This window comes from Phyllostomus hastatus, unplaced genomic scaffold (assembly GCF_019186645.2).
Source record: "Phyllostomus hastatus isolate PE091 unplaced genomic scaffold, TTU_PhHast_1.1 phas_contig_80, whole genome shotgun sequence".
In the NCBI taxonomy this organism is placed as follows: domain Eukaryota; kingdom Metazoa; phylum Chordata; class Mammalia; order Chiroptera; family Phyllostomidae; genus Phyllostomus; species Phyllostomus hastatus.
The window spans coordinates 18,334,966-18,361,765 of record NW_025333960.1 but is presented as its reverse complement, the minus strand read 5'-3'; the positions used below and the strand labels follow the sequence as shown (position 1 = coordinate 18,361,765).

Here is a 26,800-nt window from a genome sequence, read left to right as displayed (position 1 = left end):
CTTAAAATAAAGTGTTTGACTTTGATTTAAATTCTAGGAGATATTTACTAAGAACAAGGTGTTTGATCCAGGCTACTTGGAAAGGCTTTTTTAATTTGAGCCAGATTTATCATGTAGATAATGATGAAAAGCCTATCATAGTCTGCGATTTTAAGATGAGACCACACATCTTCAGAATGACTTAGTCCCTATAATGTCTGTCCTGAAGGCTGATTTCCTGCTTTTGGTTTGAGGTGACATTACCCAGGTTTTGTGTGGGAATCATAGCAGCAGCCTCCTGAGATGACACATATTCATTAAGGCCTCCGTTGAAAGGGGTAACAACACTGTCTCCTCTTCTTTGTTGCATTTTTTCTAGCAGCTTGTCCAGGTCATCACCTATTACAAAATAAAGCAGAGATAAGACTACAAGGGATGATGTATTTTCATCAGTCTCTAAGTAGGGTAGTTAAGCTGGGTTCTGATCAAGACTTGTCAGTCAGCCAGCTTTTCATGTCTGAGTCTACACCTGGCCATCCCTGCAGCAGAGCCTCCATAGTCGGAGCTCCCCTCCTGTATATCATGCTTATACCTCACATGCTTTCACAAGCTGAATCTCTCCTGACCGCCATAATACTAAAGCAGGCAGGAGGGGATCATTATATCTCCATTTTGACATATTAAAAAACTGAGATCCAGGGAGAGAGATACTTGCCCAAGGTCAGACAACAAAGTAGTGGCTGAGCTGAGGCCTCCCATTTACCCCTATGCCTTCCTCTGGACCCCTTTGCTGTGTCAGTCACAAAATACTGAGGATAAAGCACTCCAAATGGAGGGAGGATGAAGGGAGCTCAACAGGCAAGCTTAAGCACTAAACTTATCTTGTTGACAGGCAAAGATTTAAATTCAGAAATCACACAGCCAGGGTTGGCAACATGTCTGAATCTTACAACCACTCACCTAACGATGTGGTTTTGAAATGCGATGCCAGGAAACTGACCTTTCCTGTGATGAGCTCATAACTTATTTCTTTTAAAAACTCACTTGTGGTGAGCATGCTCTCTGCCAGAGCTCTGGACTGATGCTGACCTGAAGAACAGAGGGAGGGAAGATGATGGGCCAGTGAGCAAATGTTCACTGCAACATGATTTACAACAGCAAAAACTACAGTATAGAATGATAGAATCTTGGTTAAAAAAATTACAGCACATCAAAAGGTAGAAAACAAACAGTATTCAAATGACAATTCTAAACATAAAATGTTTATTAAATATGATGCTATGTGATCAAAGGAAAAGATGATATATCTTATATTTCTAACAGTGAAAACATACCATACCTGTATTTAAACACTAGAGAGGAATGTGAAGAACCTTTAAAAATTGTGTTTGCTTGGTTATAATCTGTCTTAAAAATATTAACTTACATTGTTAAGTTGATTTTACAAATGAAAATGAAAAAAAACTCTAATGTATTATTACACTTGTTGAAAGAGACATATATCATATAGACAGATGAGCAGGCAGGTTTTCTCAAAGTCAGGGTGCTCAGCCTCTTTGGTAGGAAGAGCTGAGAGCCACTAACTAGAGAAGAAAAGCGAAATTTAGTCCAAATGACTACTCGAATGGTGCCTGATAGAAAATCAGCACAAGAAACAAAAGAACAAAAAGTACATTTTGTAATGAATTAACTTTCTAAACCTTTTACAGAGAGTCAGCATTATTCTCTTCAGGAGGAGGTGAACAAACATGAGCTAAGTTCCTGGCAAGTCTGATTAACTGGCTTAGGCCACCTGTGGCACTGGCTTCATCACATGCTAGAGTGGTAACATTTCAAAAACTTTTTAAGGACAGAAGTTACATGAGACAAGGGTATCTGTTACGAGGGTATGCTTTGAAATAATGCTCCCACAACCAGCTGACAAGGACACCAGCCAAAGTAAGGGCTACAAAAATCTGATCTGAGGAGGAAATAAAAAAATTAGGAAGAAGAACCCAGCAGGGAGCACTTAATCAGAGATTATGCATGGAGTCCTGAAACACCCAATAGATATTTTTCAAATGAACAAATGATTAAATGAATGGATTTTTAAAAAATAAGAAATATTACTCACCTAAAACTACCACGCAAAATTCATTTCCTCTTATTTTCGATGCACAAATTGCCACCACATAATCTGGTAGCTTTTGATAGTGTCTCATTTCACTGAGAGTCCTCAATGTCTCTGAAATGCCCTCCGCCAAAGAGTTTTGGGTCACAATCACATGAACCAAGTCTTGAGATACACTGGCAATTAATCTAGCAAGCCAGGGGAGTTGTCCTGGGGACACAGGTGCACACTGAGCACCCATTTGCAGGGCTCTCTCTCTCAGAGTAAACTCCTGCATAGCTTTCAGCATAATTTGCTCAAATTCTTCCCTGAGAGGTATCTGATCAGGACCTAAATTGAAGAGAATTACAGCTAGAATTTTTAAAAAATCACAGCTAGAAAAGAAAGACATGTATCAGTGTGCAGTCCTTCTAAGCCCACCATACATACTTGAACTGGAAATAAGCTTTTTCCTGTAGTGGCCACAAGTTTAGAACCCCACTACCATTTTCCATTGTGAAATTACCGTATTTTTCAGACTATAAGATGCACTTTTCTCCCCCACCTCAAATTTGGGAAGAATAATGGTTGTTAATGCTGCCGCTGAGTTCTGTTTACATTTACATTGGTGCAATATTACATTATTTATGTAATTAAATATTTTACCACATTTTTTGCTTTAAAAATTTTCCCCTATTTTCTGTCTCTAAAACCTAGGTGCACCTTATGGTATGAAAATACTACCTTCTCTTTTCTCTTTCTGCCTCAATAGTTTTTGTTTTTTTTAAATGTAGGCTTCTGTTCTCCTTTATTCCAATCGTGGTATTTTTAAAAGAGCTTGTACAGAGACATAGTATTAATTCCATTGTACGCCTTAGGAGATTCTCACAAAGTGGCATATTGCCTGGCCTATTACCTTAGTATTGTGGAAACGGTCAATGACTAATGAAAGAAGTTAACCTACTGAGTTACTATAATCAACTTTCAAGTTCACTCATTTTTCATTTGATTCATAGGTACTATGTAAAACACTTTCATGTATTGCTTCTATACCAAATTTTGAGAATACTCTCCACAGGAAAATTAAGTTTAAATATTTTCACTCCCAATTTATATTTAGGCAGCCTTACACTTCCCCCAGCTAGAGCATGCTTTCACCACCTGGTTATTCCCAGTATTCTGGGTGGTTAGGTATGGCATGTAGCCCTCTCCCCGAGTCGTGATAATGGCTGAGCTTCTACAGGTGACCTGTGGCCTCTAGAATTAGGGGGATTTTGTTTCTCTTATTCTCTTAAGAAACTCAATCAGTCTTTAGGACAAAATAAGCAAGTCACTGTTTGTCATTCAAGTGACACAAATGAATTTTTACATTTGGTTTAAATTCAAACCAATGAAACCATGGTCAATTCCACTGTTCAGTCTTGTCTTTTTTGTTTGTTTGTTTTTTGTTTTTGCTGTGTGGACCTGAGATTTGAAACTTGGGCTCCAGTAAACAGATACAGACTTCTCAGAGTCTTCAATCTGAGATCAAGCAATAGTCTCAGATCTATTCAGCACTAAGAGCCCCTTGCAAAAGAATACAGGGATGAGGGACTTCTGTATGGGAAGGAGGCACCTTGAACAAGTCAGAAATCTTTCCTTCCTCTAATAAGGGTAGAAGTGGCCTCCCTGGCCTCTACCCATCTTCTCTGGGAAAGTAAGAAAATGAAGGTTTAGTAATGTTTTTAGGATAAGAAAAATTAAATAAAATATTATACATTTTAATATTACAGAGTTTTTCCAGGGTTTGCTGGAGGCCAGAGGAAGGTAGCAGAGTGAAATCCTAACAGATTTTTCTCTTCTATACATGGAAAGAGGGCCAGAAAATTGCAATGCTGACATATTTATGTTTTTTATGTCCTCCCCAATCACTTGCTAGTGGGGTGTGGATGCCTTCTTATCATCTGGGAGCCACCAGGACATCTGATTTTCCTTTGGCTTTCTCAAATTAGCATTATGGTTAGTGGTCTCTAGGTACACACTTGGTAGTGAATTCAAAGTGGATAGGTTCACACTGACAGCATAAGATGAAGGGAAGGTGGTCATCTGCTTAAAGCTTTCTTCCATCAGAAAAAATAACAGCTCAAAAGCACGTGACTCTGACTGTCTACAACTTCCCTACAGCTTCTCACAGACAACCTGAAGGCTCAGAGGCCTGGTTAATAGGTGTGTCCATAAGACCTGCCCCAAGCCATGATCGAGTAACATGTTCTATTAGGCAGCGTGATTAGTTCCAAATATAAAGGCATTCTGGGAAAATAAAGTCATTGAACATGTTCATAGCATTCTCCATGGCCTTAAAATCACTTTTTATAGAGTTTTGACTGAATTTCTGTTCGGAATTGGGAAATGGAAGAATGTATCAACGTTTAAATGAGGTAAGAGACTTCTTAGAGTAAAATGCTATGCTTCCAATCACCTCCCATCATTTCTTTCATTTTCAGTCTTTACAACTAAATTGCAGGAGCCTTTTCTCTACTTTCCCCAAACTTGATAACAGTAATTTGCCCCTTTAAGTGCTGATCTCCAGTAACTCAGCTGAGCTCAGGCGTCAGTTCTGATGGCTTTTCAGATAGAAGTACCTTAATGGGAAAAGACAAGGTTCCACCAGACTCAGAGCCATCCAAGAATCTCTGGATTTGCTGATTTCATTATCTACTTCAAAAGATTTTCAGATTGTGAAATAACAGAAGTTTTCTTTTTAAGAGACTGTAGTTGAAAGTCCTGTTCCTTCAGAAGAATCTTGCTTTCCTTCTTTTGTTACCTCCAGGTAACTGAACCATCAAATTTTTAGACTTGTCCTTTTAGAAATTTGGATTTACTTTTTAAAAATGTCTACCTATTCATATAATCTATAGCATATGGGAAAATATGCTATAGATTTTTTTCTGAAGGAAAAATATTTTTTTAATGACTACAGAAGTGTTAGTTATTGAAGAGAAGCAATGTCCCAACATACAAAATTTAGATGAAAAAAATAGCTATTCATGTGCACATTAAGAGACATAATTAACTGGCTGCAAGTAAAACTCTGGAGAGAACTGATCCTTCAGGGCAGAGAAGAGTTTTATCTAATTGAATGGACATTTTTCTATTTTTAAAGATAAGAGGTTTTACTTATTTAAGGGAAGACATTTTGTTTTGACCATTCAGTTCATTTGATTAACATGGACTTTGATTTTTAACTGTTATTAAGACTGAAAAAAATGTTGTACTGATTGGCTTGGTTTGCATTTGCTATATGTCCTGTTTTACTGACTCTGGATATATCTAAAGTTCGTCTTAGATCTTGGAATACAGTCAAAAGTCTACACATAGAAATGAAAAGTATGACATCAAATGAGCTGTACACACAAGATGGTTTTTATAATTTTATACACTCAGTAATAAGCATGAGTTAAATGTCCTAGGTTTATCATGAAAGTGGCTCATAAGATATCTGAAGTCTTGCAAGTTTCAAAAACCCGTGTCAAGGCATGTCTTTGGGTTCTCACTGCACCAACAGTCACAGCCATGAATGCTAGCTGATACTTCAAAGAGTGAATCTGGCCTGCTGAAGCCTTTTTTTTTCCAAACATTATTGAGCCCAGTGTTTTTATTGTTCAACATCAAAATATTTTTAAATTTTTTAAATGTGAAAAGCTCACAAGAGTGTAGATAAAAATTTTTAGGTGTAATTTTACATCCTGAACATCTTCCTAAGTAAATCAGTGGCTTGAAGTCCTAGAGTGAGTGTATAATTAGGCTGCATATTAGATGACCTACTGCAGTTTGCAAAATAAAGGACATTGCAATGTAAATGATGCTGAATCACTATGGTATTGTCAAAGCACCTGCATAAACCCACTATAGATCTCTGAGGACATATCAAATGGGGGAACTGAAGGGTTCATGACCTAAGTATCCCCCTTACCCTAAAGCTTAGAGAGGCTTCTAAGGAGGTCTAGTTACTACCTCAATGAAGGAAAGCTACATCAAAGAGGTGTAGCTGGAGAAGAAAAAAATATGGGTATAGGGACAGAGGATTAATGAGAGAAAAAGGCTAAGTGAAAACTGAAAAAATAATTGTCAATGGCTACATTTGCATTTTACATGGTAGCTGCACTTTCAGAAAGCTGACTTGGCCAAGGAGGGGTGCCCGTGGCACAGCTTTTTAAGGCTCTGTCATTAAATACTTTGGAGACCTTAGGTCCATCATGAGACTGCACACTAGGTGGAGCAATTGATCTCTTCTAGGACTCAAAGAAGCAAAGCAAGGTATGCTAACTGAAATGGGGAAAAAAGAGAAGGGAAATAGGCAAGCGGTGGAAAGGAAATAAAATGAATAGAAAAGATGTGGAGGCAAGAAAAGTCAAAAAGAACTGAAAGAAAAGAATATTAGAAATGGAAGAGAGAAAGTTAGAGATAGGCAGATGGATGGATGTGAGAAAGTGAAGAAAGAAAAAATTATATTACAAAAATGAATAAAAACTGTCACCATCAAATGATTCTTGAAAATAACTTACCCAGCCGCACAAGATATTGTATTGTCAGAAGAATCATATTTTCCACACTCAGCAGTTGGCTGCCAGTCAACCCTAATTGTTCCAAATCTTTGTTTTCCAACTGTGGAATCTTGTAGCAATTCACCAGCAGAGGACTCACAACAATGTCACCAACATTTCCATAGAAATAGGGTAAAGTGCCATAGCCTGCCCCAACAGAAGCAGGTCAATAAAGTTCAAGATTTCATCCTGAGGTCAAATCAGGTACACTTGCTCAACCAGGATAAAAAATGCTTATCAAAGTTCCCTGCCCTCTGAGATAGTTACCATACAAATCACTCAAATACAGCAATCCCAGGGAATTCACTCAGGTGCTCCAAATTCTACTCTTATATTACATCAGATGAACAGGAAGCAAAATACTAAAAAATTATACTATTGTACTATTGCTGTTTCCCACAGAAGGAACATGTTAATATTCTATCTCAGTTATGAAGGATTGATGAGTTTACAAAACATCTATCTTTTGTAAAACAGCAATAATAAAATATCTTCCCATAAATTCCTGATTATTTTTGTTTTCAGATAAGTGAGAAAAGAACAGACAAACTATAATAACATGTTTTACTTCCTGAGGTTTCTTTTAAAACTTTTTAACCTAAACTCACTAAATATTCCCATAGTTGCAGGTCCTTGGGAGGTTCTCCTCCTTTTGTTTTCTTAGCTATTTTTATGTTCTCTTCCTAATGCCAATAAAAGCCTCAAATTATCTTAGAAGCAGATAGCACAAAAATGTTGAAATTATTCCCAGTTTTGGTGGTGTGGCTGGGAGGACAGTCCCTCTGTGAATTTTTCTAAAAGGCAGACACCAAAGTGTCCCCCTGTTCTGTATCTTTTCAAGGGTTAGTTGCACTATGCACACAACTCAAATGCTCAGTAGACACTTCCTGACTGCCCTGACCAGTATGGCTCAGTTTGTTGGGCCATCCTGCAAAGACAAAGGTCACTGATTCAATTCCTGGTCAGAGCACATACCTGGGATGCGGGCATAGTCCCCAGTTGGGGCACATTCAAGAGGCAACTGATAGATGTTTCTCTCACACATTGATGTTTCTTTCCCTCTCTTTCTCTTTCCTTTCCCCTCTCTCTAAAATAATTAAATAAAATCTTTTAAAAAACAGTTCCTGATATATGGAATTTAAATAACTGGGATTTCCCCCAGTGGCTATAGGTCTAGGATCAATGGATAGGGAAGCCTGATAAAGTACAAGGCTTGAAACAAAACCATTCCTGTCAGTCATGTCAGTAGGCTCAAGCCAATTGTAGGAAACAGATAACACATCACGCAGACATACCCTGAAGACCTAGTGGCACTTAAATACCTTACCTGTTAAGCCCCAAAGGTAAAACAGACAGTGTCCTTCTGGTCTAGATGAGCCCCCAAATGAGGGGACTCTTGAATGGGTATGAAAGGCACTAAATTAGTCTTGGAATCTGGGAACCCCTAAATTTCTACACCTCCACTTACAGACAGCTTGGAAAGACTCAGACTCCTTAAAGATAATGATTCACAGATGCTTCCCCATAGTTCAGATCTGACACTCTGGGACCTCTTGGTTCTACTGAGTAGGGCCTATTAGGTGGCTAAGCTTGTTTCTTTTCTCTGTGGTTTGGTTCCTTTTGACAGAAATGTCCCCTTCCCTATTTCAAACACTCTTGCCCACCCTTCAGGATCTAGCTGAAACATCATCTTTGAGAAGTCTTCTCAGACCCTCTTTCAGGCAGAGTTAAGCCGCCTTTCCTCTGAGCTCTTACAGTTCTTGGTTGTGAACCTCTACCAGCTCCAGTATCACAGTGTTGTAATGGTTATTTACATGACAGACTGCCTCACTAAACAGTGCTTTTTGTGGGCCAAAAGACTTGGCTTTATTCCAAACTTCTAGTCATATATTTAGTGCAGCATGGAGCTGACCAATAAAATTGAAAGAATCAACAACTGGATAAATAAATATATTCATGAACACATGAATAAATGCACAAACAAAGTAATGGAAAAACACTCCTAGATTCCAGTGGACACAGGCAATTTGAAATTCCTTTGTCTTACCTATCAGAATTACTGGTCTAACTCCTGAGTTACTCAGCAGGTTTTCAGGAACAATTACAGTTTCTCCTGCAGGAATGGGCCGAGGTTGTAAAATTCCAGTTAATGAGGTCTGCGGAACTGGGGCGGAGAGAAGGGACTCTGAAAAAAAAAAGTTGTTTAACAAGGATTAGACCTAAAAGCTAAAGGCAATATATTTGCAATCGATGCAGTGTTAATAACTTTTAATATGGAAGTTTTAGAAGTCTAATGGTTTGTTATTTTTTTTCCCACTAAAGCAATTCATGTTTGTTGTATAAAATTAGAAATAAGAAAAACAAAAGGAAAAAAGTTCAACCATTATCACATCATCTGGAGACAACTACTATTTAGCATTTTTGGTCATTTTTCCTTCTAGTTATTTTTCCACATGTATTCCGTTTTGTATTTTATCTTTCCCTACCAGAATATCAAGGCATATGTTCTCATTATAAAAAACTTGAAAAGTATAGAAAAGTGTTAAGAAGGATCAACTCATTGTTAATCAGTATTACCCATAGGCAACCACAGAAACATATTGGCATAATTCTTTGTGTATATATCTATATCTCTCTTTAAAATTATTTATTTAAACAAACTGAAATTTTAAAAGAACTACATCTATGTCTTAGGATTGTTATTTTTGCATTTGTCTGTGTTTAGTATATAGCAAGGTAGATGAACATTTGAACATTTTACCATAAGGATCAAATGACCACAGCCTGGATTAAAGAAGAACCAGTTGGTTTTTCAGGATCCTAGTCACAGACTGAACCATCCAGGCCAGAAAAAATAAGTGTGGGTCACATAAGATACCAGATCATTGGAGGACACATCTAATACCAGTATTGGCAAGGCAAGTTCATTTGTGTCCTAGGATGGTGGGGTGGTAACATTATGTCCTATGTAAAGAATAGCTTATCAATAAAATGGCTAAAATAAAGCTAGATGATGAATTAAGATCTGTTGTGACAGCAAATGTGCTTCTAGTGAAGGTAATTGTGGTGCAGACAAATATTAGCTGCTATCAACATCCTTACCTAATATTGGACATAAGGCTGGTTAACAAAATTTATCTTCAAGGATTCAGGGAAAGAACAAGAGTAGGAGATACCTCTCCTAATTCAATAAAGCTTAAAACACATCATCTGTTGAAATCTTACCAGTTCTTGAAAGAGGCAGAACTGTAGGAGCAGGCACAACTAAACCAGGTTGGGAGACAGGTGACCCAGGGTACCAACCCCGGTGTCGTTTCTTTGGTGGCCCAGAAATGAACATGGTAGCTGAAGGCAAAAAGAAAGATGAGCCTTGTCCTTAGCAATGGAAGAAAGGAAAGAAACTAAAGAAACACAGAACCTTTAATTTGGTTAGGAAAAGTCACACTAACAATACCATTTAATATCTGTATGCTGTTTTACAATTTACAGTTTTACTCAGATTATTTCATTTCATTCTATCAATATCCCTGTGAGGTTGTAGGACAAGTACATTGTTATACCCATTTTGTAGATGGCAAAAGGAAGGCCCAGATTTACCCAGAGTCACACAATAGAGAGGAACTTTGAACACTGTACTTTGGTTAGCAAAGCTTATGGTGTTTCAAGATACTTCCTTATACATAGGTTTCAACATTATTTCCTAGATAAGTGCTCATCTTGTAGAATCACTAAGTTAGTTCATCATTATTGCTCATACCAATCAGAATCTTTCAAAACAGTGTGTATAAAGCTAAGGAAAAATTGAAAGTATGCTGTCAGATAATTCATCATTTCAAACTCTGTAGCACTTTTTCCATAATTAAGTTGCATAATTTCCAAACTCTAAGATGAGTATTGTACCTTGGTCTCCTGATGCATAGCTAGGTCCTGGTGAAAAAGAGAAATTCCCTGGGCGGGCTGGAATGGAGCTAGATGTACTGCTCTTCCCTCCGTGGCTAGTATTTCCATTAGCAGCATCTGTAGGACACAAGAGGATCCACTCAGAGCAGAGACTAGGCAGGAAGGACACAGGTTTCTCTGATAAACCTCACATTCTAGGGCTGAAAGAAATCTCACTGACAGGGCAGCCCACTTAGATACAGCCTATCAGAGTAAGTACCTTCATTAATATGAAATGTCTGTGGGAACAGGGTGCTGGGCAGAGGAGGGCAAGGTGGGAGAAAATTGGGACAACTGTAATAGAATGACAATAAAAAATAAAAAAAGGATTTAAAGGAAAAACAAATAAAGGATACCAAAAATATGAACCATACTAGAAAAAAAATAAAATGTCGCCTAAAAATAATTTTCTAGGACCCCATGACACCAATTAGAATCATTTTCAGTGAAGTCTTTAGAAATGGTAAGTGGGAGGTAACTTTTTTAAAACTTTGTATTATGGAAATTTTCAAACACATATGAAAGTAGAGAGAACTATATAATAAACTATGTACCCACCACCCAGCTTCAACATTTATCAACACATGGTCAATCTTGCTTTATCTACACTTCCTATCTCTTCCCTCCACTTCACATACACACATACGTGCTCTGGATTATTTTAAAGCAAACTCATTCATCGCATCATTTCACCCATAGACTATATGTGTTTCTAAATGAAAAAAAAAAACCTTAAAAACTATAATATTGTTATTATACTTAAAATTAACAATGATTAATCATTTTTTAAAGATTCATTTATTTAATTTTAGAGAAAGGGGAAAGGAGGAAGAAACAGAGAGAGGGAAACATCAATGTGTGAGAGATACATTGATCAGTTGCCTCCTGCATGCCCCCAACTGGGGATCTGGCCAGCAATCCAGGCGTGTGTCCTGACTGGGAATTGAACTGGCAACCTTTCACTTTGTAGTCTGGACTCAATCCACTGAGCCACACCACCCAGGCCAATAATTTCTTAACCTCAAATATTCCATCAGTATTCAAATTTCTCCAGTTAGCTCACAAATGGTTTTTTACAGTTGGCTTGTTCGAACTGGGATTCAAAAAAGATCCACACATTGAATGTAGTTGCTCTGTCCCTTAAACTTTTAATATATAGGATTCCCCTTCTTCCTTTTCTTCCTTACAATTAATTTGCAAAAACCTGGCAGAATTTCTCAGTTTTTGGATTTTGCTATTGGATATCCATGGTGTCACATAACATCTCCGCTATTTCTTGTAAACTAATTGTTAGATATAGAGGCTTGCTCATATTCAGGTTTGATTTTTTTTAGGGGGTGGGGCTAGAGTACCTAAGAAGTACTATTGGATACTTCCATCAGGAGGCACAGAATGGCTGGTTTTCTCTTATGATGTTAAGCTTGGGTTCAAGAGTTGTTAGCCTAATTCTTGAATTATAAAGTTGCTCATCAGCCTTTCACCTGATAGTTCTTAGCAATCATGAGATTACTGCCAAGATCCATAATTTCACTAATTTCTTAATGCTGCAAAAATTTGGATTCAGTGTGCTGAAGTCTATAATCTAACCAGAAAGTAGATCCTTCACAAATTGTTGGACCAGTATAAGAACAAAAGTGATCTGGATAAATTGTGATGACTTACTTAGAAAGTTTCCTCAAGAATGATGTCCTCCCCTTCTCTTCATTCTTCTTCTACCTTGCTGACCTCCCTTGACAACCACCCCCTTAAACACTGGAATTTTTTAGGATTCTATTTTTAGTTCATAGCTAGCCTTACCCTACTTAACTCCTTGGCTGATGCTATTTACCCAGGTGATTTTAATCACATATTGGTGACTTCGCTTTATAATATACTATCAGTTCTGATTTCCCCCATAATAAGATAAATGACTGTTGAAAAGCTCTCCACTTGGATGCCTTGTGGGTATCTTAAACTCAACATATGAAAATAGAACTCACAATCTCCTCCAGGGGATTCCTTTTTCTGTATTCCTTGTCTCAAGTAATGGCACTAGCATTAGCTCAGAAAGAGGGACATAAACCAAGACCCCCTTGTGCTTCATGCTCTCTAATCAGTTAAGTCTTGCTGATTCTACTTCCTGAGTAGTGCTCCAATCTGTCTCCTCCCCTCCTACCTATTATTACCCTGGTCAAGGACCTCATCTTTTCTTACCTAGATTACTGAACTGACCTTCAACTAGTTTTCTTACCTCTTATTTTCTTGGCTGCCAAAATGATCTAGCTCAAGTTCAGATAAGACTGTGTCACTCCTCTGTTCCCTAAGTTTCAGAGTAAAATCTATACTTCTTAGTCTGTCTTCCCGTAACCTTTCTCTTGTTTACTACTTACCTCCTGCTACTCCCTGAGTTTTACATTTTATGTTTCTAACAGTTCCAAAAATACTGTGTCTTCCTGCACACATTACACTGCTTATTTCCTTTCTGTTGCTTTTCCAGTTTTTTTCATGTTTCTCTGAATTTTAAATCTTTCCACAGCTCCTTTATACAGTAAATATCTTCTCATGGTTCAAAAACCAAGCTCTTCCAATAACTCATTCTTGATTAGTCCCCACAATGTTGGGCTAAAATCCCCTTTTCTGTGCTCCCCTAGCATACTGTTGTATTTTCTGCAGTACGCGGAAAGTATCTTCTTATGGGTTTATCTCCCTTACTGGGTTACAAGTACATTGGAGGTCAGGGGTTGAGCCTTATCTAATCTTTATATCCCCAGTCCCTCATCATAACAAGTACCCAAAAATGTTTATTGAATGAAATCAACCTGCTCTGCCTCCCCTGTGTGTCAAATGTCATTCTTTGACTCTTCTGGTTGGAACACAGAGAACACAAACTGTATAATGATACATTATTATAGATAGCCCCGCTTATGCCCCCAACTGGCAAAGCAGCAGCTTCTGTTTTCTTCCACCATGTTGCCAATGAAATTTCACACAAGTCTTTTATAGACTACATGTTTACCAAAGAAATATAAGTGAGGAAAACATCACCTGCAGCAAAAGTCTTCCCTACAACTGGCAAAGATAAAGCCAGTGGTTTCACAACATTCTTATTCCGGGTCAGGTCCTGAGCTCCACTTAAATTGATTGCAGAATTAGCTGGACTGAGAACTGGCGAATCTTTAAAATGAAAGAGGTTGTTCAAATTAGTAACTATTTAGACAGGAAGGCAATTAATTCAATAAGAGTGAAGTGAGAGAAAGCAGATGGTAGAATTTCAGTTTTTTCCTTGGACTATTTTAGAAAAGTCAATTTTTCAGTATTTAGGTTTTATTTTCCTTTTTATGTATTTAGTGAACACTCTTTAGAAGTTGCTATGTACTGGACACTAGTTTAAGCACTTTAAATATATCAATTCACTTAATCCCTATAAAACTCAATGAGAGAGATACTGTTATCTTAAATATTGGCAGTCATTTAACTTGGTCAAAGGTAGATGAGGTGGCATCAAGGATATCATTACGTGTTATATTAAAACTGTCTCCACAGTTCCTCTCGAACCTGTATGTTAATGAGATATATTTGTCCACATTAGTTTGTCATTTAAAAGGTGTCATGCAAACTAAGTCACTGAAGTCTAGGAGAAAATACTTTCCTCTGAAGGAAAATTACTTTAATTTTTTGGAATAAGCTAGAATCAATTTACCTATGTGATAGCAGATACATCCTAAAGCAAGTTCCTATTTGGATTCAGAAAATAATCCAACCCAGAAAATATGTATCATTTCAGTACTATTTTAAGCTATGGGACAGATAACAACTCAAGCCAACTAGAGTTTTCTGAAATGAGTATAAATTCAACATCCCTGACTCTACTCTGGCAGAACAGCTTAATCAATTTATACAAGAAAGTATCAAAGGGGCTGTTAAAACTCTCTGAGAGTTTGAAAAAAAAAAGGCTCTCTAAAGACTAGGATACTGATGGTGCTACACTAGAAATTATCTTAAAAATTAGTATTCATACCGCAGTAGGACTCCTAATACATTTTATCAGTGTTTCTCGTAAGAAGAGTTCAAAAGATTGAAATACTCCTCTAATGGCTCAGGGGAGTTAATGTACCTCTTTAAGGGCCTAACATACCACCACAGAGTGATTTTAAGATCTATTATTCAAAAATAATAGTTGGAGACTTCACTAACCTGCTTTCATTAATAAATAGAATAACCAGGGAGCTTTTTGGTCAGCAAGAAAATAGAAGACATGAACAATACTATAAACCCACTTGACCTAACTGATATCAATAGACCATTCCCCAAACAAAGGCAGAAAACACATTCTCAAGTACACAGGGAAATTTTTCCAGGATAGACAATATGCAAGCTTGAAGGGACTGGCAAGAAATATTCAAAGTGATGAAAAGCTAGGACTTACAACCAAGATTACTCTACCTACTAAAGGTATTATTTAGAATCAAAGGACAGATATGAGCTTCCCAGAAGGGAAAAAGCTAAAGGAGTTCATCACTATCAAAGGACTATTATATGAAATGTCAAATGGTTTTCTTCAAAAAGATAAAAAATCTGAACAACAAAATGAAAATAAACATAATCTATCAACAAATGAATCTAAAAAACAAGTAGAACAGAAATATTATCATAGATATGTAGAACATTTTTATGTTTGCCATTTGGGAGGGGAGTCAGGGGGATGGGTGAAAAAAGTGAAGGGAATAAGAAGTACAAATTGGTAGTTACAGAACAGTCATGGGATTTAAAGTACAGTATAGGGAACAAAGTAGCCATAAAAACATATGCATGACCCATGGACATGGACAAGGCTGTGAGGGTTACCTGAGAGCAGGGGCTGGATAGAAGGGGCAAAAGGGAAAAATTGGAACATTAATAGCATAAACAATAAAATATAATTTAAAAATGTTAGACTTGATCATAAAAATCTGAAAGTAGACTTCCCACCTAGATGGAGGCGTAGATAGATACACTGTGCCTCCTCACACAATCAAAAGGACAATAACAAATTTTAAAACAATCAAACAAAAAAACCTCAGAACTGCCAGATAATATGGAAGTCTGACAACTAAGGAGTTAAAGAAGAAACATTTATCCAGACCAGTAGGAGGGGCAGACAGGACTCAAGGCAAGGTGGTGGCTGGCGGAGCAGGTGGTCCCACATTTGCGTGCAGATAAACTGGGAGGAACTGGGGAGTGAGACAGATCACACAACCCAGGGCTCCAGCATAGGGAAATAAAGCCTTAAAATCTTTTACTGAAAAAACTTGTGGGTGTTGTGGCAGTGGGAGAAACTTCCAGCCTCATAGAACAGTTTCCTGGAGAGACCCACAGGGTCCTAAAACTTACACAAACCCACTCACCCAGGAATTAGCACTAGAAGGGTCCATTTGCTTGTGGGTAGTGGAGGAAGTGACTGAAAGCCAGCAGAGCTGAGCAAGCAGCCCTGCTCCCTCTGGGACTCCTCCCCCACATACAGTGCCACAATGCAGCAACATGGGTTACCCCGCCCTGGTGAACACCCAAGGCTCCACCCCTTATATGTAACAGGTGTGCCCAAACAAACAAACAAAAAAAAGGCCTAAATGAAAGAACAGATCAAAGCTCCAGAAAAAAATATATCTAAGTGATGAAGAGATAAACAACCTATCGGATGCACAGTTCAAAACACTGGTAATCAGGATGCCCACAGAATTGGCTGAGTATGGTACAAAATAGTGGAAAAAATGAAGGCTATAAAAAGTGAAATAAAGAAAAATGCACAGGAAATCAATAGTGATAGGAAGGAAACTAGGACTCAAATCGATGGTTTGGAATAGAAGGAAGAAGTAAACCTTCAATAAGATGAGAATGAAGAAGGCAGAATTCAAAAAAAATGAGGAAAGGCTTAGGAACCTCCAAGACAACTTTAAACATCCCAACATCTGAATCATAGAAGTGCCAGAAAGAGAAGAGGAAAAGCAAGAAATTGAAAACTTATCTGAAAAAATAATGGAGAACTTCCCTAATTTCACAAAGGAAATAGACTTCCAGGAAGTCCAGAGAGTCCCAAAGAAGTTGGACCCAAGGAAGCACACACCAAGATACATCATAATTATATTACCCAAGATTTTGGAGAGAATCTTCAAAGCAGCAAGAGAAAAAGAGTTACCTACAAAGGAGTTCCCATAAGGCTATCAGCTGATTTCTCAAAAGGAAACTTGCAGGCAAGAAGGGGCTGGAAAGAAGTATTCAAAGTCATGAAAGGGAAGGACCTACATCCAAGATTGCTCTATCCAGCAAAGCTATCATTTAGAATGGAAGGGCAGATAAAGTGCTTCCCAGATAAGGTCAAGTTAAAGGAATTCATCATAACCAAGCCCTTATTATATGAGATGTTAAAGGGACTTATCTAAGAAAAAGAAGATGATTAAAAATATGAACAGTAAAATGACAACAAACTCACAACTATCAACTGAACCTAAAAAAAAATCAAAAACAAACTAAGTAAACAACTAGAACAGGAACAGAATCACAGAAATGGAGAGCACATGGATGGTAATCAGTGGGGAGGTGGAAGGGGGAAAACTGGGGAAAAGGTACAGGGAATAAGTAGCATAAATGGTAGGTACAAAATAGACAGGGGGTGGTTAAGAGTAGTATAGGAAATGTAGAAGCCAAAGAACTTATATGTACAACCCATGGATATGAACTAAGTGGGGTGCGGGGGGAAGCAGGTAAGAGGGGGGCTGCAGGGTGGAGGGGAAGGAAGGGGGAAACATGGGACAACTGTAATAGCATAATCAATAAAATATATTTAAAAGGAAAAAATCCTAGAAGTAAACACAGGCAGTAAAATCTTGGACATTGTTTGTAGCAATATTTTTTCTGTTTTATGTCCTCAGGCATGGGAAACAAAAGAAAAAATAAACAAATGGGACTACAGCAAACTAAAAAATTTTTGTACAGCAAAGGAAACCATCCATAAAATGAAAAGACAGCCCACTGAATGGGAGAACACATTTACCAATACATCTGATATGGGGTTAATATCCCCTTATAAACAAGAGACAATATTTATAACTTACAGACAATTAGACAGATGCTCCTGTCAACACAGGTCAGAAAGAAAGAAGACTACTTTTGCAGATACTTCGTTGCCCCATATCACATCCCTTTGGCTCATTTTTGATTTTAGCAGGAGCTATGGTGAATAGTGCAGTGTGAGCTCAGATTCCTGGGGATGCATCTTACCTCAGGATCACATATAACTTCTTTTAACCTTTTGTCTAGGGGCCTTCTCCAAGATCACAAAGCTCTCAGCTCTGTGTGTCATCCAGAAGTGCAAGGGGGGTGTGACACTTCTGGAAAAGCTGGCCACTAGTGGAGGACATAAAAAAATGCCCCAGCTCTCCATTCTTTTTTTTTAAATTTAGAGAATATTTTATTTGTTTCTGTAATCAAACCCACATAGATAAGACCTCACATATTTCATATATTGCATTAATTACCCCTCCACATATGGAAAAATTATGTTTAATGTTACTAGACCAATATTTCTGTACAGTGTCTACCCAGCAAGGTACAACTGGGATGCTTTTTCCAAAGTTCACAGCACAGCTAAAGTTTCCAAAAATTCAAATTTTATACACACACACACATTTATATAAAAAGATAAATAATAGTATGCATCAATAGCAGCAAGAGCTTTTCCAAGTTCTGCGGTCATCTGAACAAAATTATAATTGTGCTAGGTACCTTCCACTCTTTAGAATGATAATTTTTCAAGGCATTCTGCATGCACTCTGTACTCTGGTTACACCAACTACACAATCTGGTGCTGGCTTACTCCTGGTTGCAGGGAATCATACCTCAAATAAAGAAGAAACCTAACTATGACAAATAATAACTAAAGGGTAAAGGATATAAATTAGAGTTCATAGAAAAAAATGTTTTTAAAGATGCTCAACATCTATGATGATGGAAATGAAAATTAGAGCCACATTCAGATAATCCAAAAGTTCAAAAATAAACCTTGTTGATGAGTCTCTGTGGAAATATATACTGAAACACACACACTGGAAGAACCTCAGTGGAGAGTAATTTGACAGCATCTATGGAAATTACAAATGAGTACACATGTGACCCAGCAATTTCTGGTCATTTTGGCAGATGTGGGAAATGATGTATATTCAGTTATTCATTGCTGCATTGTTTGGAAACAATATAAATGCCCACCAGTAAGGGACAGGGTATATAAATTATGGCACATCTGCAAAGTATAAAACTCTGCAGCAGTAAAACATTAACAAGGAAATTGTCACTTTGGAAAGATCTCCAAGAAATAGCAATATGAGAAAATGAAGTACATAACAGTATGTAGAAAATGCTGCCTTTGGAGAAACAAAGGTATAAAAATAAGAACATATATTTGTGCTTGCTTAAATAGCTATAAAGAAAATGTAGACAGAACAATGAGAAACTAATTACTCATGCACTGGTTACCTGTTTAGTGGGGGCATGTAGTAGTGACATGGGTCGGAACAGAAACTTTTCACTGTATTATGTATGAATATTTTATGTATGTATGCATAACATGCACAAGCATAGTTTTAGACATGTAAAGGTTTCAAAATAGTGGAATAAATGAAATTTTAATAAATAAGGATTAAAATAGTTACATGCAGATTAACAGCTAGAATTAGATGTATTTCTTAAATGCACAAGGTGATTATTTACTTCAGTATTAGATTATGCATAGGGATTTTAAAGGTTAATTCTGCTCCAATGAAATTGCTTTTGCAAAGTTATCAACAACCTAATTCTCAAAGCAGGAGAAACTCTTCAGTCCCTGTCATGTCATACTGAATCCTGTAGCTATTTATTCATTTATTTGGCAATTATTTATCAAGCACTTACCATATTAATAACCTTGCTGGGATCTATGGGTAAAATGGTGAACAAGACAAACCCTTTTCTTATGTAAGTTTTCTTGTGCCTACTAACTATGTGTCCTCTAACCCTTTTATTTATCTCCAGACAATCTGATCAGACTCCATGGTTTCATTCTTAATTTTTGATAATTTATTTCATTTATATTGTTGTGTTTCATTTCATTATAAATTATTCACATATAAATTATGAAACATATCAATTACAGAATAACCAGAAAGCACAGATGAGAATTAGATAAGGTCAGAGTACACATTCTGAAATGTCAATCCTAGTATGTCATTCCCTAATCTTTGCCACCCTGCACATGTTTCTATTCTTTAATTTATCATATATGGTGGCACTGGCATATTTATTATTTAACTCTAGTGGTGTTGATCATTTGGGAGCAGCCCCAAATGTCCAAAACATGATAGCTTCTGATCTTTCTCAGACATGAACGTGACTGTAAGTGAGTTCTTGTGTAGAATCTGGTACTTTGATGGTGCATAAGCAGCTGATTGTCCAGCATCTGTATCTCTCCAAAGACTGATTCTCTAAAGTAGTGATTAAGGCTGGTTCTCTAAACTAGTGGTTTTACATCCATTTAAAGGAGAAACTTCTTTTTTTAGAGATATTATTTATTTACTTTTCAATAGAGGGGAAAGAGAGGGAGAGAAAACATCAGTGTGTGGTTGCCTCTCACACACCCCCAACTGGGGATTTGGCCAGCAACCCAGGCATGTGTCCTGATTGGGAATTGAACCAGCAACCTCTTGGTTCACAGGCTGGTGCTCAATCCACTGAGCCACACCAGCCAGGGCAGGAAGAACTTCTAAACCCTGGAGGAGTCACAGATTCACAAACTTGGGAAAAATTTCTTTGAGCAAGTAAGTGACAGCTATGCTTTGTACATCATAGTAGTTTGTAACTTCTTATTCTCCCACTAGGTCATGAGCTCCTTGAGTGCATACCCAGCTCCTGGAACAGTGTCTGTCATATCTCAACAAAAGAAATAAAATGAGGAAAAAAGCCAAAACAATCTTATCCTCTTTAGGCATTAGTTCAATAACTTTCTGTTGGGCCAAAATCCCTTGGGGGAAAAATACTTTCTTAAAAAAGGGAGCCATTTAGGAGCTGCCTTATGACCCAGCAATTCTACTTCTTGGTATATATCCAAGGACACCAAAAACACTAATTTGAAAGAATATGTGCACTCCTATGTTCATTGCAGCAACATTTACAATAACCAATGTATGAAAGCAACCCAAGTGCCCATCATTAGGTGAGTGGATAAAAAAGTAGTGGTACATATACTCAATGGAATACTTCTCAGCCATAAAAAAGAATTAAACCTTACCATTTGTGATAGCAGGAAGGGATCTAAAGGGTATTGCTGTAAGTGGAACAAGTCAGATGAAGAAAAACAAATACCATGCGATTTCACTTATATATGTGAACTATGAAGAGCACAATAAACAAAGAAAAAAACCTCATAGATACAGGGAAGAGAATGATAGTTGCCAGAGGGACAGCGGTTGGGGGACTGGGTGAAAAGGTGAAGGGATTAAGAATTACAGATTTTTATTCACAAAATAATTCCAGGAACATAATGCAGAGCATATAAAATATAACCAATAATATTGTAATAACTATGTATGGGAAAGAACTCTCCCTAAGTCCTTCTTCCTTCCTCTCACTCTCAAATTAATAGGCATATCTTCCGGTGAGGATTTTTTCAAAAATTAGAAATAAAAGGAGCAACTTCCGGCCAAGATGGAGGCATAGGTAGATACATTGTGCCTCTTCGCACAACCAAAATAAAGACAACAACAATTTAGAAACAAAATAACAACCAGAACTGGCAGAAAATTGAACTGTATGGAAGTCCAACAACCAAGAAGTTAAAATAGACACGTTCATCCAGACCGCTAGGAGGGGTGGAGTCGGGAGGCTGGGCAGAGAGGGGTCCCAGCAAAAAAAAATCGGTGGCACTGGGCATGCAAGGCAGCAGCCAGCAAACCCTGGGTGCACAAGTCCACAGCGGGTGGACCCTGGGTGCATAGGCGGCGGCTGGCAGACCCTGGGCGTAGGGTGGCAATGGGCAGACCTAGCGAGGTAGCGATTGTACAGTGGCACAAGGCACACAAGGCGGCTGGCTGACCAGGGGTCTCATATTCCCGTGCAGATAAACCAGATGAAACTGGGGAGCTAGACAGCTATCATTTAGAATGGAAAGGCAGATAAAGTGCTTCTCAGATAAGGTCAAATTAAAGGAGTTCATCATCTCCAAGCCCTTATTATACAAAATGTTAAAGGGACTTATCTAAGAAAAAGAAGATTAAAAACATGTATAGTAAAATGACAGCAAACTCACAATTATTAACAACCACACCTAAAACAAAAATAAAGCAAACTAGAACAGGAACAGAACCACAGAAATGGAGATCACATGGAATGTTAGCAACAGGGGAGTGGGAGGAGGAGAGAGGGGGGAAAGGTACAGAGAATAAGTAGCATAGATGGTAGGCAGAAAATAGGGGGAGGGCAAGAGTAGTATGGGAAATGTAGAAGCTAAAGAACTTATGACACCTGGACATGAACTAAAGGGGGGACTGTGGGTGGGAGAGAATGTGCAGGGTAGAGGGGAGTGAAGGGGGAAATGGGACAATTGTAATAGCATAATCAATAAAATAAAATTAAAAAATAAAAAAGGGAGCCATTAAGTAGTTAAATAGAGTTTGAATTCTGATTTTGCCACTTACTGGCTTTTTTTTTTTTTTTTTTTTGCCAAATACTAACCTTTCTTGAGATTGTTTCGTGATATGGAAAATGGTACTAAAATGTACCTCACACTAACAATTAGCATATTTAGCACAGTGCCTAGAACACAGTAGATATTCATAAATATTTGCTTTGCTAAATGTTGTTAGCAGTTTAGCAGGTGATAAGAGCTTAAATCTTTCTGAGCTCTCCTTGCCCTTGACACTTGTACAAAGCACAGACTACTGCAACACTGTTATTTATAAGGTATTTGGTCTTTGTTTACAGATCCTGCCTGCAGCTTCCAAAACCCTAAAAATTTCCTAAGGGTTGAGTGATAAAGGTGTCTTTTGTTATGTTAATGAGGTGACATTTGGACCTTTTTTAAGGACTGGGGAGAGGGGCCAGATTTGAATCAATTGGTAACAGCCATTAATTCAATTAATTATGACTATGCAATGAAGCCTCCATAAAACTCCTAAACAACAGGGTTTGGAGAGTTCCCAGGTTGGTGAACAGGGGAGATTTGGGGAGAATGACTCACCTGGAGAGGGTATGAAAGACTGCTCTATGAATCTCTTCTATCTGGCTGTTCTTGAGTTATATATCCTTTTACAATAAACCAGAGATCTATTAAGTAACATGTTTCTCTGAGTTCTTTAAGCCATTCTAGCAAATTAATTAAATCCAAGGAAGAGGTTGTGGCAACCTCCAACTCATGGCCAGTCTGTAGAAATACAAGTAGTAACCTGAATTTGCGATGGGCATTCTGAGTTGTAGGTGTTTGTTAGAACCTCCAGTTTCCGACTTACTTCATCTGACTTATTTCTGGTCAGAAGCACAAGTAAGAGTTTAAGGTTTTCGCTGGTGCCTTAAGAGAGAAAAAAATTGTGTGTGTGTGTGTGGGTGTGTGTGTACACGCATTCTCATAGGACTGAACCCTTAAACCTATGGAGTCTGATGCTATCTCCAGGTAGATAGTATTTGAATTCTTAGACACCCTGGTGGTGTCAGAATGTCTATTGGTGTTGGGGAAAACTCCTCTCCACACTGGAAATGGGTCCAGGAACCCCAGTTCAAAACCTTATTTGCTTCTTTCCCAAGTAAAGTATACTGGACCTATTTTCACCTCTGACTGCAATTAATGTCTTTCCAATAAGATACCATATTTCTATTAATACAGTCTGAGACTGCATTCGTTATATATATCAGCAATGTTTTACTTATAACTCAATTGAATTAGCACCTAATGAAAACATGAATATATTCTTCCTAAAATCACCTTATGACTTCCTTTAGCATTGCTTGTAGTGTGAAACTGTTATTGGTGAGTTCTTTCATTTTTTGCGTGTCTGAAAATATCTGTATTTCACATTCATTTTCAAAGATATTTTGGCTGAGTATAGAATTCTTGGTTGATAATCCTTAGTGATCAGTACTTTAAAGATGTTGCTGCACTATCCTTTTATTTATATTGCTTTCTATTAGAAATATGATATCATTTATTTTTGTTCCTCTGTACACAACATGTCTTTTTTTTCTCTTGCTGTTTTTAAGATTTTTCTCTTTATTGTTGGTATTAAGCAATTTATTATGATGTGCTTTGGTGCAGATTTCTATGTTTCTTATCTTGGGGTTCATCAAACTTATTGGATCTATCAGTTTATAATTTTCATAAAGTTTGGGAAGTTTTGGGGCATTATTTCTTGAAATATTTCTTCTCCCCACTTTCAGGCACTCCAGTTACAAGTATATTAGGTTGCCTGTGGTTGTCTCACAGCTCACTGATGCTCTTTTAATTTTCTTTTATTTTTTTCTTCTGTGTTTCATTGTGGATAGTCTCTATTATTATGCCCTCAAGTGACTAACTAATCTCTTCTTTTGCAATGACTGATGTGTTGTTGACTCCAAGTACCACATTTTTCCTTTCAAACAATGTAGTTGTCATCTCTAGAAGTCTAATATAGTTCTTTTTTATATCCTCCAAACCCTACTTAATTTTTTGAACATATGAGATAGTTATACCTGTTTTGATGTCCTTCCCTGCTAATTCTAACATCTGTGTCAGCTCTAGGTTGGTTTTGATTGATTTATTAGTCTCCTCAGTATTAGTTATGTTTTCCTGCCTCTTTGACATGTCTGGTAATCCTTGACTGGATTTAAGGCATTATTAACTTTATCATGTTACATTCTGGATATTTTTGTATTCCTATAACTATTCATTAACTTTGCTCTGGACTGCAGTTAAAATACTTGGAAACAATGATCCCCAGTGGTTTTGTTTTTCATATTTATAGTCAGATCTGAAACAGTGCTCAATCTAGTATCTTCCCTTACTGATATAAAACCTTTCTAAGTACTCTACCCAATGCCTGATGAACTTTGAGGTTTCCCTGTCTACTGATGGGAAAAGCCCCTGTTCCTAGCTCTGTGTGAATGGTGGTCTCTGTTTCTTCTCATGCTTTTCTAAAAAATATATGTTTTATTGATTATGCTATTACAGTGGTCTCAATTTTTCCCTGTTTGCCCCATTCTGCCCCATACCCCAATTTCCTCCAGCAATTCCCTCCCTTAGTTCATGTTCATGGGTATGCATATAAGTTCTTTAACTACTCCATTTCCTATACTGTTCTTAACATCCCCCTTTCTATTTTGTACCTACAAATTTGTACTTAATCCCTGCACGTTTTTCCTCATTCTCCTTCTTCCCCCTTAACCTTCCGAATGATCTGCATATCTATGATTCTGTTCCTGTTTTCCTTGTTTGCTGACAGTCTTATGGGAACTCCTTTGTAGGTAACTATATACTTTTCTCCTGGTGCTTTTATTTTTTATTTTTTTAAGTATATTTTATTGATTATGCTTTTACAGTTGTCACATTTTTTCTCCCCTTTACCCCCCTCAGTCCAGTACCCCCATTCCCTCCAGCATCCCACCCTTAATTCCTGTTCATGTGTTGTACATATAAGTTCTTTGGCTTCTCCATTTCCTATACTATTCTTAACTTCCCCATCTATTTTGTACCTACCAATTATGCTTCTTATTCTCTGCACCTTTCCCTTATTCTCATACTTCCCCTTCTCCTCTGATAACCCTCCATGTGATCTCTATTTCTATGATTGTGTTCTTGTTCTAGTTGTTTGCTTAGGTTTTTTTTCCTTTTAGGTTCAGTTAAGGATAATTGTGAGCTTGTTGTCATTTTACTGTTCACAGTTTTGATCTTGTTTTTCTTAGATAAGCCCCTTTAACATTTCATATAATAAAGGCTTGGTGACGATGAACTCCTTTAACTTCACCTTATCTGGGAAGCACTTTATCTGCCTTTCCATTCTAAATGATAGCTTTGCTGGATAGAATAATCTTGGAGGGTAGGTCCTTGCTTTTCATGATTTGGAATACTTCTTTCCAGCCCCTTCTTGCCTGCAAGGTTTCTTTTGAGAAATAAGCTGACAGCCTTAATAGGAACTCCTTTGTAGATAACTCTCTTTTTTTCTCTTGCTGCTTTCAAGATTCTCTCCTTATCTTTAATCTATGGCAATTCAATTATGATGTGTCTTGGTGTGTTTCTATTTGGGCCCAACTTATTTGGGACTCCCTGAGCTTCCTGGACTTGTATGTCTATTTCCTTCACCAGATTGGGGAAGTTTTCTTTCATTAGTTTTTCAAATAAATTATCAATTTCTTGCTCTTCCTCTTCTGGCACCCCTGTGATTCAGATGTTGGAATGTTTAAAGTTGTCCCAGAGGTTGCTCAGCCTCTCCTCATTTTTTTGATTTCCTGTTTCTTCATTATGTTCTACTTTAATGTTTATTTCTTCATTTTGATCCAAATCATTGATCTGAGTCCCAGTTTCCTTCCCTTCACTGTTGGTTCCCTGTATATTTTTTTCTTTATTTCACTTTGTATAGCCCTCACTCCTTCCTTTATTTTATAGGTGTACTCAATCATTTCTGTGAGCATCCTAATTACCAATGTTTTGAAGTCTGCATCTGATAGGTTGAAATAGAAACAAACATACTAAAATCTCACTTCTCCTAGAAACCATTGTTTTTTCTTTTAGTATATGTCCTTGTATGTTTCATCCACATTATATTTTTACATGCTATAACAAAAATATACAGTCAATACAACTTTTTTACCTAACAATTATTTCCCATGTGGTTGCACAGTGTCACAAGTATCTCTTTTAACATGTTTGTTATGTGAGTATTCTATGATTCATTCAATTGTTTCTATATTAAGATCACTTTTCCTTTTTAGTTAATATAAAGAATGACTGCAATGAATATCTTGACTTTTCTTCTAGCTTTTTTTCTTAGCTAAGCCCCTGAATTTAAGATTACTAGAGTAAAGGATATAAATATTTTTAATGTTCTTCTTTATATATGCCAAATTGCTTTCCTTTTTAAAAAATAAATATTTATTTATTTTTAGAGAGAGGGGAATGGAGGGAGAAAGAGAGAGAGAGAAGCATCATTGTGAGAGAAAAACATCAACCAAATGTCTCTCAAACTCAGTCCTGAACTCACAACCCAAG

The 26,800-nt window shown here is 37.3% G+C and overlaps 1 protein-coding gene across 3 annotated transcripts in view; it reads right to left on the bottom strand.

Annotated features, from left to right (window-relative positions):
• Nucleotides 1-26,800, bottom strand: part of GREB1L (GREB1 like retinoic acid receptor coactivator) — a 273,756-nt gene that overhangs the window by 65,258 nt on the left and 181,698 nt on the right. For all 3 annotated transcript variants that reach the window (XM_045849981.1, XM_045849984.1, XM_045849982.1), the window contains 8 exons: nt 13,615-13,743; nt 10,552-10,668; nt 9,877-9,996; nt 8,699-8,836; nt 6,613-6,798; nt 2,093-2,419; nt 940-1,068; nt 244-378 (listed from right to left, as the gene is read on the bottom strand). In XM_045849981.1, the coding sequence (XP_045705937.1) occupies nt 244-378; nt 940-1,068; nt 2,093-2,419; nt 6,613-6,798; nt 8,699-8,836; nt 9,877-9,996; nt 10,552-10,668; nt 13,615-13,743 (1,281 nt within the window). The remainder of the gene's footprint in view (nt 1-243; nt 379-939; nt 1,069-2,092; nt 2,420-6,612; nt 6,799-8,698; nt 8,837-9,876; nt 9,997-10,551; nt 10,669-13,614; nt 13,744-26,800) is intronic.